The sequence below is a fragment of the Dipteris shenzhenensis genome, chromosome 7 (assembly GCF_047967505.1).
Source record: "Dipteris shenzhenensis isolate YYH24624 ecotype China chromosome 7, Dip_SZ_1.0, whole genome shotgun sequence".
NCBI classification, from domain to species: Eukaryota; Viridiplantae; Streptophyta; class Polypodiopsida; order Gleicheniales; family Dipteridaceae; genus Dipteris; species Dipteris shenzhenensis.
The window spans coordinates 26,804,631-26,818,843 of record NC_141602.1 but is presented as its reverse complement, the minus strand read 5'-3'; the positions used below and the strand labels follow the sequence as shown (position 1 = coordinate 26,818,843).

General features: G+C 42.6%; 1 protein-coding gene across 1 annotated transcript in view; it reads left to right on the top strand.

Moving 5' to 3' along the window:
- Window positions 1–558: 558 nt before the first annotated feature.
- TFIIS (transcript elongation factor IIS) overlaps window positions 559–14,213 on the top strand; it is a 73,009-nt gene continuing 59,354 nt past the window's right edge. The window contains exon 1 of the mRNA XM_087377180.1: window positions 559–721. Coding sequence (XP_087233306.1) covers window positions 702–721 — 20 coding nt within the window. The 5' untranslated portion in view covers window positions 559–701. The remainder of the gene's footprint in view (window positions 722–14,213) is intronic.

Here is a 14,213-nt window from a genome sequence, read left to right as displayed (position 1 = left end):
ATGGATGGAGGTGAGTGGAGCTCCTTCAATAATCATGTGTGTTATTTCAATTATGATCAAATATAATATTCCTTAGCTATGCAAAATTACATCGCCAGATTGTATATAAACCATATCTTATCTTTTATATTTTGTGATTCAGCACACACACGCGTGTGCACACACACACACACACGAGGTTAGCTTGACCAACTACACATAGATACCCATAAGGCCCATCTTTGGACACACACACACACAAGGCTAGCTTGACCAACTACACACACACACACACACACACGGGGTCACACATGAAAACCCATTACAAACTAGAGCCGCCCATGCCTACCAAGGGTGCATCGAATGCATTTGGGCCAAGGATTGGATGTGGGTGGGCAATCTTGTGTGTCCATGATCAGTGAGCGAAGCCGAGGTAGCCCAAAAATTCAAAAACGCATGCATTTTCATAATCCATTCATCAATGTGAAACAAGGGTAATATATGTGGCAGGGATAAATTTTTTAAAAAAAATAGGGAAGGGGGGGTATCTTGTGACTCTTTCGGGTTGGGTATCTAGTTGGAGGGTTGAAGGTGATTCGACCCAAAACTCATAATCTCTCGCAGAAACCATTCTGTTTGCAAAAGCCTCAAATTTGTGACAATAAAGTCTCTCTCTGTCTCTCTCCCCCCTTGTGTTATTTGCTCTTTTCCAAGCCCTATTTATGGGAGTAGGGCTCATTTTCTAGCCTTGCTTCAGGCAATCCCTAGAGGTTTAGACAGCAAAAGGGATTTTGGACTCAAAAAGGGCCTCTTGGATTAGTCCCTTAAGATTTGTGATTAGCAAATGAGCCAATGGGAAGGCTTGGGCATTAAAAGAATGAAGGATTCCATATTCGCCTCTCATTGGTGGAGAGCCCTCCTTGGTCCCCACTAGGCTTCCACTTGCCTCTCTCTTGTGCCCACCACCTCTTGAGGCATTTACTCCCTCCTTTCACCTTTGGACAGTCCCCATACCCTCCTAGGCTCTCTTGGTAGGCCCCCAAATTTGCGACAAAAAAATGAAATTTTCCAATGTGTCCCTAGCACCCCAAACTCCTCCCAGGAGTCTCCCCAAACTATCCCCATTCACTCCCCACATTTCTCTAAGCCTCTTCCTCTTCTCTACCTCCTCTCAGCCTCCTCCCAACCTCTTCCTCCTCTCAACCTCCTCTCAACCTCCTCCCAACCTCTTCCTCCTCTCAACCTGGTCTCACCCTCATCCTCTCAACCACTTCCTCCTCCCAACCTCTTTATCTTTGCTTGCTCCCATTCTTTCTACAATGGTGAAGCACTCCCCTTCCTTTAGGCCAAAGCTATCAATTTAATCCTGTGTGGGTCACATTTTGAAGGACAACTTTGGATCCCTCAAGAGTTTAGGTTAATGTCATGGGTCATAATGCAACCATCTGCAATAGGTCCATTCAGGGTTTCTAGAAAGGATAGAGGAAAGAAAGAGAAGCATTGGAAGGGTCGCATTGTTGAGTTTTGTAATACAAAAAAAGGACTTAAGGTGAAGGTTCAGCACGTGTACATGGCTTGAGACATGAACTTGGATCCTACAAGTCAAACTTGCTTTCCTTCAAATTGTATCTCTCTTTTACATTAACTTTTTTTCATTTTCAGTTCAATTGTGTATTCTAATGATTGTATGTGAGCATGCGTTTTGAGAGAGGGTGTCTTGTGGTGATAGTAGAGAGGGAGGGGGGGAGGGAGAGAGGGAGAGAGGGGTGTTAGGGGGAGATAGTAGAGGGGAGAGATTTGTGAGTGAGGGAGGAAGAGAGAGAGAGAGAGAGAGAGAGAGAGAGAAGTGTGCGTGTGTGTGTGTGAGAGAGAGAGAGAGAGATAGGTAGAGAGTGAGAGAGACAGATTGATTGGCCCATTAATATCTTTCTTTGCTTTCTATGTAGATATCTTTCTCTCTACCAAAGTTGAAACCCAGCCTTTGGATAGTCTCACGGGAATATTTCAAGCTTTCCATTCAAATATTGGGGAATGAATGTTCTCAGGATGGAGTGATGCCTCCTTGACAAAGTCTAGTATTTTTTTATATAATTCATGTTACCAAGTTCCTCGAAGAGAAGGTGCATATGGAAGCCTACGTCCTATTCCTCTCCCTAACTTTGATAGTCCGGAATGGCCTCTTCCTGATCCATTCTCTATAGATGCATTTAGAATGAAGATGAGATCAGATATTCAATCATTATTCAAGTTTACTTTCAGTTCAAAATCTGTTGGTGTTAGTTGGTTCATGCCCTCCATTACATTTATTTATTTTTTCAAATAAGTCTTCATTCACAAGACAAAGACCATGTGGGTATGCAAAGGCCTAGAAAAGGAATTTCTTGATAATCTTCTATACCCAATGTGGGATGTTAGGGAAGGTTTGCAGAAGGGAGACCATTTTTTATGTATACTTACTAAAGAAAGTATAGTAATAAGATATCAAGTAGTACGGAGTATTTGCTACATGAGATATGCTTACAGACGTTGGAAAAATAATCATGGCACATGGATACCCATGGATTGTGATGTAGTGGACACCAAAGAGGTAGAGGTACATATGCCTAATGGGGATATCCAATATCTTGAGGTCATAGGTACTTAGAGCTTGAAGCACATTCAAGAATACATCACTGTCACCTTTGATGATAGCGATTTTTTCTTTACACTAAATGAGAAGATAGTAAGAAGGCGACTCGAAGGAACATGAATGCTTGAGAAATGGAAGCCTCCTTGTAACTTGTCCATTCATACTGGTATTGAATAAATGTTATAGTTTTTGAAGTGTGATGTCATTTGTATTGGCAACGAGTATACTTAATAAAACTAGTAGTTTTTTATGTGTGTTGTAATAGTTTTGAAAATATGATATAGTTTTTGAAGTGTGTTGTAATAGCACTTGAATAAATGTAAAAGTTTTAAAACTATGTTGTAATAGTTTTTGACTAAATGTAATAGTTTTTGTTAAGTGTGATGTCATTTGTTCTAACATAGGGCCCTTTAAATTCCAAAAAAAAAATCCATTATTTTGGGTGGCGGGGGGAGGCGGGAGTGGAATATGATGGCAAATTATTTAGGCCAATATATTACATTGTCCAATATTTTATTACCTAAATTATAGTCGGACCTTTAAGGTATTTAAAGAGACTGAAGTCAACTATATATAGGGCCATTAGGTATGACATAGCCTTTATTGTCCTCACCTCCTAGATGGCCTGCTCTTGCCATCTTCCACAAACCTCCAATGGCCACACCCTGTGAGGCATACCATGACTTCGTCACTTCTACGCGTCATTCGAGTAGAGAGGCAAAGTTGTATGACATTTTTGATTGTCAAATAGATGTCATCGGCACAGTCCACAAGCATCTAGATCTCTTTAGAGATGTGGTAGATTATGTGAGAGAGAAAATCAAGCCTTACCTGATCTGGCTAGACACAGATAGACTACAGTGGGTTCCTATAAATCTCCTCATTGACTGTCACTGGGCTGATAGCACTTTCAAGTTTAAGTTGTAAAGAATTTACAAATCCCTTAGTCCAAAAAGTTTTAGAAGGATTTCCAAGGATGAAGAGTTGGATCTACAAGCAGGTCCTATAGGAACTCGTTTTGTACCCCTAGAAATAGCCTATTGTGTAATTCTTTTAGAAATGGAGGACACAGATGCACCTCCATTCATCAATGTAGAGCCAACTCTTCTTCTAGCAGTAGGGCAAGATGTGGACGTTGAGGAGAATCCTGATGTGGTTGTGAAAGCCGCCATTGCTCTAGATTTGTCTAGTGCAACTTTGGACAAGGGAAAGCACACGGCAAAAATAGAGCAGACGATAGATTTGGTTGTGGTTCCCAAAGCAAGTAGGACATCATCCCCCACAGGACAGTGAGAAGAGGAAGAGGAGGAAGGAGAGCAAAAAGAGGAGGAAGAAGGTATGACGGATGAGGTTTTGATGCAAACCCTTTCGTATATTTTGATTGAAAACAGAGAATATTTATTATTGATTGACATTCAAGATATTAAAAATTTGAGAGAAGATGAAGTATTGGGGGCACTCTCTGCTTGGGAGAGTAGTAGTAACTTAGGTTACTCATAAGAGGGGTTGGATAGGTGCACAGATTTGGCACCGGCAAACACTTTGGAGCATTCGATGTTAACTATGTGGGAGGCATGACTCTACTAATGCAGCAGTTATACAGAGATAGAGTTCCATGAGGTCCAAGAAAGATTGGAGGCAGAGAGGGCGCAGAAATGCCAAAGACTTGAGAATATTGGAGAGGCCTCATCATCGGCACCACCTCCAGCAATTGATGAGAGCAAAAGCTCCATCAATATAACTCAGCCGGGAATGAATTTATCAATATGATAAATTGTAAGTTCATGACACTTTGCCAATATGAATGAATTTATGTTCTTAGTTTGGCATTGAGAAGATTACTGATGTTATCTCAATTTTAAGGACGTCATCGACGTTGATAAGTTTGCAACACATAAAGGGGGTCGAGATGACAACATCGGTGTGGATTCAACACTAGGACACTACATGGGAATGTTCGAGCACCAAAGCCTAGTGTGCTTCCATGCTTTGTTCTTCCCTTATGGGAAGGAAGAGATGATAAAGTGCAGGGCACTTTCAAAGCTAGTCTCCCTTGTGCCTCCTTCTGCATGCAAGTGTATTTTGGTGAGGCGAGACTTGGCACTATCTACTTTTGGAGAGAAACTAGCAGGAAGAATCATGGCGGTTGCTGCTATGGGTGCTTCGGCAGGTGTTTATGATGCTGGGCAGCTTGTAGAATCTTTCAGTGAACCCACTATTTTGTCAACTCAAAGGAGAGCAACAATAGTAGCTAAAGCTAAGCAAGCAAATATTTTGTAAAAAGTGCATCTATTGGATGCAATATACAAGAAACATTGTATAGACATCAGAATTTAATATATATTTCTCTTGTTTTCTAGATGGGTGGTGTTTTGCATTATAATTGAGTTTCATTTCTTGAATTTTAGTGTATCCTTAATTTAAATATACAGTTGATTTTGAAGAAAAGTGCATTCCCTTATCAAAGGTTTCAAGAATTCTTTAAGTTACTAGGTGTATGAATAGACAAGATCAAGATTGCTGGATGAAATCTAATCAAGATAGCAACAACAAAAGGTTAAATTGGATGCACAATCTCAAACACTTCCATATTTAGATTCATCTTGGGACTAGGAATGTTTTGCATCCCAAACCTAGGAAGAAAATAGAACAATAATATGGTGGCTAATTTAGTTATGTGCATGGTTAGTTGGAAGGATTAATGTAAATTAAGAGGATATATGCTCCATGATTGAGATGGCAAGCTCTCACTTATGGCCATGGTTCCACATGGAAATGGCAATAATCCACACGTATACTTGGTTGGTGTTTGTGTATTATCAAATTTGAATAGAGAACAAGCATATGACTGACTCAATCCTAGCATAGGAGATTGGGTTTTGACTTTTATGGAAATTGTGGCTAAGGGGTGCTACACACAATTGAAGATGTAGCCCTTATGGTGTAAAATGTTGTAAAGTATGCTAGGAATGGCCAAAATCTATTTAGAAGTGTGCCTTGATATTTTGAAGGCATTGGTGATGACTGCAAATGAAGTTTGATACAAAATGGTAAGGTTGACAAATGCACTGATAGCTATGAGCAACAATGGATTAAAATGAAACCATGATTCAAAGTGGGTCCCAACTTTGAATGCTAATGATCAAGATTTGGGTTTATAAATTGGGACACATTTCAAGCATGAAGAAGAAAATTGATTTGGGCAAAATTTTGCATCTTTGATCACCAGGTGGCCATGACATAGGCACTTTTTTTTGTTTTTTTTAATGTATTTGTTTCTTGTGTATGTGATGGGTGTGTGTGTAAGTGATGGGGGATGCATCCCCCAATTTAAAAAAACCAAAAAAAGCCCCCGAGAGACCTTGATGCACGCGAGCATGACTTTGGGCCAGACGGGGACCGAGGCCTTGGTGCGTGTAGGCACGACTTTTGGCCAAACGAGGACCCCGTCTGGCCCAAAGTCGCACCTACGTGCACCAGGGCCTCTCGGGGCTTTTTTTTTTTTTTTTGGTATGTCTTTCTTTTGGGGCATAACTTACACCCATCACACACACACACACACACACACCCATCACACACACAAATAAACAAACACAAAAAACAAAAAAAAAATCCCCCGAGAGGCCCTGCTGCTCGTAGGTGCGACTTTGGGCCAGATGGGGACCCCGCCTAGCCCAAAGTCGTGCCTGTGCACACTAGGGCCTCTCGGGGGCTTTTTTTTGTTTTTTTTTGGTAGATGCATTCCCCATCACTTACACACACACAAGAAACAAATACATTTAAAAAATAAAAAAAGCCCCTGAGGTGCCCTAGTGCACGCAGGCGTCTGGCCCAAAGTCCCAATTGTGTGCACCAGGGCCCCTCGGGGGCCTTTTTTTGTTTTTGTTTTTTGGGGGGATGCATCCCCCATCACATACTAGTGTCTAATCACATTCTACCATGATTATTGACTAATTGCATACTAGTGACTAATTACATTCTACCATGATTATTTGCCATCAACAATCAATTACATTATGTACATACATCAGATATGGAAGTAAATAATACACTGTAAGATTCCACTTAAAAATGAAAGCTCATAGTTGAAAATCTACAAGAAAAATAGTTTCCAAAAAATTCTATTACAAAAAATATTTACAACCATCTCTGCAGAAAATTGCTTTTTACAACCAAAATTGGTGTCCATAGTGAATACAATAAAAAATATGATCTATGGCCTAAGTTGTGGGTCTCCTCTGATCTGCCTTGCTAGCTGCATGTATTTTACCATGATCGTAACCCTCTTGGCATGGATTGCACACAAGTTTGTGTCCTTTAGAAGAGTTACGATCGCCACTTCTACTACTTCCTATATGGCGGCCAGTGTGATTGATCGAATACAATAGTCATCCCTGTAGGACTGCATAATCTCTTTCACCAATTGAGCGAACGAAGCTCTTGGGATTAGAAGGTTCATGCTACTTTGATACTTTCTTATCTATTGAAGCGCCTTCCTTCTAGGCTTTCTGCAGTGTCTTCTAGGGACTCCACCTCCTCCTCCACCTCCACCTCCACTGCCATGTCCACCTCCACCTCGCCTACAACGAGCTTTGCCTTTTCCTTTTGCTGTGCAATGCAATTCTGGCAAAGATTTTCCACCCTGTCTAGAATGTGGAAAGTCTTGAGTAGCATTGTGCCATGTGGGTCGTCGTTGTTGTTGGCTCTCCATTTGTGCCCTTTGTTGTTGAGCCAATTGAATCCGCATTTGCCTTCTTGTCCTCTGGCCCATTCTTCCAATCTGCATCTTTTGCACTCCTGTTCTTCTAGTCTATTTTCTGGCTCTTGAGGTGCCTTGGGCTGACTCTAAGGATTGGATTGCTCCCCATGATCTTCTTCATCATCATCTCTTTGCTCATTGGTTTCTATCCTCTTCTCCTCCTCCTCTACCTCCTGCCTCCTCTTCCTTCTCTCTTCGATCATTGCATTCTATACATCGGGAGGGATTGGGAGCTTTGTTCTGGAATCAACCGGTCATCCAGTCTGCTTTGTTCTTGCCATGTCGGTGATGGTGGGGCTATGGGAAATGTGACGGTAGGAAGGAATGTACTAGTATGAGAGAGTACTGGTGGTACTGAGAAAATGAAGGTATTTGCATATATATAGGGGTACATTTATTTTGTACATCATTATTAGTTAGCCCCCCCCCTCGCCCTTCCCCATTTACCCCCCCTCAACCCCTCCTTCCCCCCCCCCATATTTGTCATCGTCCCCTCGGGGGTTAACCTCACAAAGTTTTAGTGTACCACGTGCATTGTAAAGAAGGGATATTTATCAAAAAAATTACTTAGTTCATTAAAACATTGGGTTTTTCATTCAACTTTAGGAAAAATTTACATAAAGAGGAGGGGTGTTTGTTTTGGGGAAAAAAACTTATTTAAGGGGTTTTTGAAATTCCCCTTGAACTCTCGTGAGGTCGCTCCCCCAACCTTTTCTCATCACCCGCCCTTGTTGGGTCCACAAGTACAAAATTTAATGCTTGTTTTAAAAAAAGAGAGCCAATAAATCAAATGTCCACAAGAAATATTGAAGTGCAATTTTATTTACAATCAAAGTACATTTGGTTTAGCGATTCAACGCTTTCCAACACCACTTCTAGTTGCTTTCCAACTTCTATGTTTTTGGTAAGCTTGCGAAGATATCCATGAATGCCTTCTTTTACTCGTTTGGGTTCGACGAACTCCATGGGTTAACTCCGTTTGCAAAGCTTTATTCCTTGCATAGGAGGACCCGACTATACCACGATAGAACCACTCGAACATCTCATGAAGAGCATTACTTCCATTAATCCCCCCTCCATGTCACGTACTCTTGAAATAAGCACCTCGAGCTCTATAATGAGACTTTTCCATCCCTTGGGCACTCCAAGCATTCAAGGAACCATATTGGCAAAGAATCCATGGACCATGAGCATAAAGAATGTGCTGCATACATAGAAAAAACACGAGGTAAACAAGAATAAATTGATTGCAATTAAAATTTTGAAAATAGTAAAGACAAAACACACCATGTAGTGAGTAATGTGTGATTCACCCCATCCATCTACCATGGCTTCAATGAGTGTGAACTCTTTCACGATGACTTTATATAGTTGCACATCATCATCGTCTATGGAAGGCTTCCTCAAGATCTTTACCAGATTATCCAATTCTTTCCAAGCACGTATTCTCAAGGTTCTAACATGAGGATCGGCTTCCAAATTAGTCGTGCAATCATAACTTTTTCCAATAATTCCAATGCAGATTTAATTGATGTTTTCCATGATTGGACAAAAACCTTCATGCCTTAGAGCCTCCCATGGACAGTTTATTTCGAAGATCTCTTGATTTTCCTGACAATTGTGCGTCTTTGATTAGCTTTACATTCCCCCCATGTAGACCCATGCTCGAGAGTAAAGCTTCAACCCTTGCTATACATGATGTCGCTCTCTCCTCCGGTTTCATGTTCTATGCATATACAATGTGCAAGTAAAGCAATTCATCAATGTGCCGCATCTCCACATGTAACCCATAGAAATGAACTCTTTGTAATGGAATGTTTAAAATTGGAACCCAATTTTTATCGTTCTGATCTCTGTTGGGTGCAGCATCCTAATTGCAACTCATTACTCCATTGCTCCAATACATCCGTTTGTTAGCCTCATCATCTGTGATGTGATTCATTACATCTTTAGCATTCCCAAAGTCTTTTTCTCTTTTTGATTGCTCTTTCCCTCTATGTATTCCTATGTTACTGCCTCAAGGTTGGTGTGAGTGCACACAATAAAGACACGGATATGTCGCATTTGCACTCAATTCCATTCCAAACATACACTTCAATGTCTTAAGATCTCCTGCCATGTGCCATTCAACTTTAAATGATTCGAACCCTTCACCTTGAAGCAACTCTCCTTTCGTTTGCGCATCTATGACACTTGGAATTGGACATATATCAAATTTATATTTCAAGAATGAGTGTGTCTCTTTAGGAAGTTCAAATGCGGCAAGCCACCAAATGTGCTTTTCTGATTGCACACTAAAGTCTTCCCTAATTTCCTTATCTTTGGCATGTCTGAGGGCTTTATTCATCAAAGTAATACTAACCCTCTCCAACTTGTGGCCTTTTACAACCTCACACTCATCCAATTTGATAATGAATACTAACTTTTCTTCACAATCTGAAAGATTAAAAGATTTACATGATTAGAAAAGATTTCAATAAAATTTCTAGCTCTCTAAACAATATAATTTTAACATACCCCATGCTTTCATGTTGTAAAACTCCACCATTACAGCTTGGACCCTACGTACATCCAAAAACACATTATTATGCTATGTGTACTCAAAGGTTCTTGGTTGCCCCTTTGGTAGTTGGTCCTTCTTTCTTTTTGCTATGTTGGACATTTGTCTTGTTTGTGCCCTCCAATGTCATGCTTTTTGAGATGTGTACAAATCCCCCAACAAATCTTGAACAGTAAAATTTATTTCTTTCCTTGATTTCTAATGTATACTGGTCTCCGCAATACAGGATTCTTAATGCCTTGACCTTGAAGTGCATTTAAAAAGACATTATACACAGCTAAGTACGCTTGCTGACTAATGCTAGCAACATCACATGCATGGACAACTTCCGATGGATCTACAAGATTCTATAAATCACTTGCAACCTCTTGTAATATTGCATGTCGCAATGCACGCCAATGAGGATCCTAAGAATAGAAATGAATTCTTTCTTCTTAACTACACTCTTTATGGCACAAAGTTTGTCAGAAGAATTTCTTCCAATAACCTCTTCCATAAAATTTCTGCAGAAATCATGATAACATTAGAAAAATAAATGACTCATTTGTAATTAATGCTTCATAGTTACAAAATAGTCCAAATATACATACCTTGTAGTTTTCACCCTACGTTTCCTTGCTCCACCACCATATGCCAAGCTCTCCATTGGTTGCACGGGCTTGATCCTATGCTTGTAACATATAGGGGTTCTTTTTATCCTTTCTAATCTCCTAGTGAATGTAGTAAGCTCTTGTTGGATACACCAAGCCTTTTTCAACAGCTTGTTCTTCTCATCTATTAATCTTGTGATTGTCTCTTGTGACTTCTCTTTTGCAATTTCTGAGTCAACAGCTTTTTTTTGTTCTTAGGTTAGTTGTTCTTGGAGGTTATGCATGGTATCTCTAAGTATCTTTGTCTCTCCTTCCATTCTCAACAAGTGAACCTTTGCAAAGTGTGTTCAGCATTGGAATGACTGATGCGTTTACAATATCCTAGTAAGCCTTGAAGACCATCGCCTACATATTGAATCAAACTCATCACATTTTCAAACAAAGGTGGAGCACCTGTCAAAGGATCCACTAGATAGAGTCCACCAACACTCCATAAGTCGCCATGCTTTGCTCCTTCTTGTTGTAATTAATCTAGTGTATCTTTGTCAGCAACCTTGTGGCCATATCATTGACGAGTTGTGGCATACTCTAGTGCAACTTTGATGTGCAAGGTGCTTTTTGGTGGCTTGTTGGTGCGATCTTTCAATGAAGCCATGAGAGGGATTTAGAAATAAGGCCTTGGATCAGTTCAAAGAATAGAATAGCATCAATGGAAACAAGTTTGGGACAATGGAAAGATATAATAGGATCAATGGAAGCAAGTTTGGGACAAAATGATGAGAAGAAATTGGATTTGGGTGTTGCAAAGTGCTTACGATAGGAGTATGAATGTGGGATTGGAAGATGATTACAATGAGAAGGAGTAGGATTTAGATGTTGAAAGGTGATTTGGATGCATAGGCATGGTTTGGGGGATAGTTTTGGAGAGTTTTGGGCCATTTTGGGCACTTTTGAGAATTTTCAAAGTTTTGGGCTAGGGTGTACCCGCAAGATACTTTTTGGGAATGCGGACCACCTAAAGATTGTAAAAAGAGTTAACTTTTTGAGAGTGGGGGGGGCCTCCAACTAGAAGAGGGAGATGCACTTTTGGGGACCACCAAGGTGAGAAAATATGAAGAGGGGAGAGGAGAAGAGTGGAGATGAGGAGAGAGGGCACAGCTAGAGAGCACACCACAAATGACTAACTGTACACTAGATTTAGTTGAAAAAATAGAATATATACAAACCCTTTTAGCGTTAGGGTTAGGGGATCTAACCCTTTCCTTTATAGCACTCTATAAAGTTAGTGCTATGCACATATGATCACGTGATGGTGCTATGCACACATGATCACATGATGTTGAGCGTGAACTCTCAACACCTTCCCTCAAGATCAACATCATGAAGTAGGCCTTCCCTCAAGATGATGATTTTGGGGAATCGAAGAAGGACTAAGCATTACATTCCATCACACCCCTTCAATGGGAATGTCCTTCCTCTGCGTCAAACCAAGAGCTAGTCGAATAGCTCTTTACCGAGTGGTTTGGTAAAGATGTATGCAACACTTTCTTTGCTATCACAATGCTGCAGTGTGATGTCACCAAGTAACACTCTTTCTCTGATGAAGTGCTCTCTGACATCAATGTGCTTTGTCCTGGAGTGATATACTGGATTTTTGGCCGATGCTTGAGCCGATTGATTATCACAGTATATTGTTGTTGGCTTTGACTCATCAAAGTAATCTGTTTTTGACAATAGTCTTCTGAGCCATATAGCCTCACATGCATCTGTAGTGAGTGCCCTATATTCTGTTTCAGTCGAAGACAAAGAAACAATTGGCTATTTGTTTGACAACCATGATATAGCACCTTGACCAAGGAAAAATGCATATCCCTATGTCGATCTCCTGGTCTCATGATCTCCAGCATAGTCACTGTCACAGTATCCATGCAACCGTGGATGACTTCCTCTGTATTCTATCCCAAACTGTCTTGTATCTCTTTTTTTTTCCGAAAAAACAGTGCTAATTATATTACTTCGAGAACAAGATACAAGAGGTCAGCTTATAGCTGACGGGCTGCGTTCACAAATCGGACGCAGCCCTAAAAGGTAGCAAAATAAACCATCCTCTCACGGAGGGATAAGACGAGTATGAATGAACAGCCATCGGGGTGGTGAGTAATGCCACCGAAGGCCCTGCGTAGTCTGCGCGAAGAAGAGGCCCTGTGTGTCCCAAGCCTGGAGGAAGCATCTCCGCTTCTTCTGACCGGCCCGGGAGTCTCCCTGAATCTGGTCCCACTGGCCTCTGAGAGTATGAATAATCTCACTCCAAATCTCCGCCATGATCTGGGCAGTCGATAAGGAGGTGCCACCTAGGATCTGCGCGCAGCGCCAGGTCCAGATGTGCCACCCTGTGATGCTGCTAATAATCTCCCAGACTGGCTGCCTCTCCTGGACTCCTGTATCAGCCTCTGCTAGGTGCTGTGGGATGCCCTCGAGCGGTCCCCACGTCCCCTGTGTAATAAGGAAAGTGGGGTCCTGCTGGCATGCCTCGAATAAGTGATGAAGACCAGGTGCGGTGCTGCACCAACAGAACGCGCCCCAAGTGATCAATCCTAGCTCTGGTGCTGCGCGAGTAAGAATCCCAAAAGTCCACCTCCACACTTCCTGGGCGCTAGTGCAGCTCCACAGGCAGTGTTTTGGTGTCTCCTCATCCGCATGGCAAATCTGGCAGCAACCGTCCTGGCCTATCTGCCTCAACCAGCTCCCCACTGGAAGACCTTTGTGGGCAAGAAGCCACAGGAAGTATGAGATCTTCCGCGGCCGCCAGCTCTCCCACAAGGCCTTCCAGAATGCCTGCAAAAAGAACCTGGAAATACCCTGTGCGTACCAGCTGGGTCGCTGGGTGGGGGGGCGGCTCTGCATCCTCCCGAGAACTCGCCTGCCCAGAGTCATGCTGTAGGCGAAGAAGGAGGTCGGCCCCTGTCCTGTCACAATCTCTGGCCACCACCACTCTCCTGGGTCCCACTCAAGCTCTGACAAGGCCCGCCCCTCCCAGAGCCAAAGACGCCAAAGCTGCACCTGGTCCTACTCGATGCTAGGGTCGGTACGCCAGACCTTCCCCAAGAGGCCTACGACCCGAACCCTCTGCCACGAGAGTAGGGGGTCGATGAGCGCACCCTCTCTCCTGAGTCGTCCATCCCCAGAAACCGCGAAGAAGGAGATAGAAGAGTCATCCAAATGTCCTGCGATCACCAGTGGAATGCCACGGGGGGTGAACTGTCCCAGCCAGCGGGTGTCACCAGGCATGAGGATCTGATGCTCAGGTGGAACCAACCAAGCAACTGGGATCGCACCGTCGATCTCCGTGCGTCTCGCCTAGGCTCCACGTGCACCTCCAGCTGCGTCTGCAAGATCAGTCATCTCCAGATGTCTGTACGTATCCCTCCAAACACGAAGGGATCGGGCTGGCCCCCTCATCCAGCCGTCCCACCTGATATGTGATCTCTCCCCCAACCGAAGGCCCTCGGCATCTCTGACCTGACCGTTCCAGATAAGCGGCTGGCGATCGATCTCCTCCTGACAGCTGGGAGGGGACTGAATGAGACTGAGGTGGAGCCGCCTCCAAACCATGAGAAGGCTACGAGCGAGTGGGGAGCGGGGCTGAGTGAGCGGGGCGGAGGTGAAGATCCACCTGAGGGACGGTAGCCACTCTCC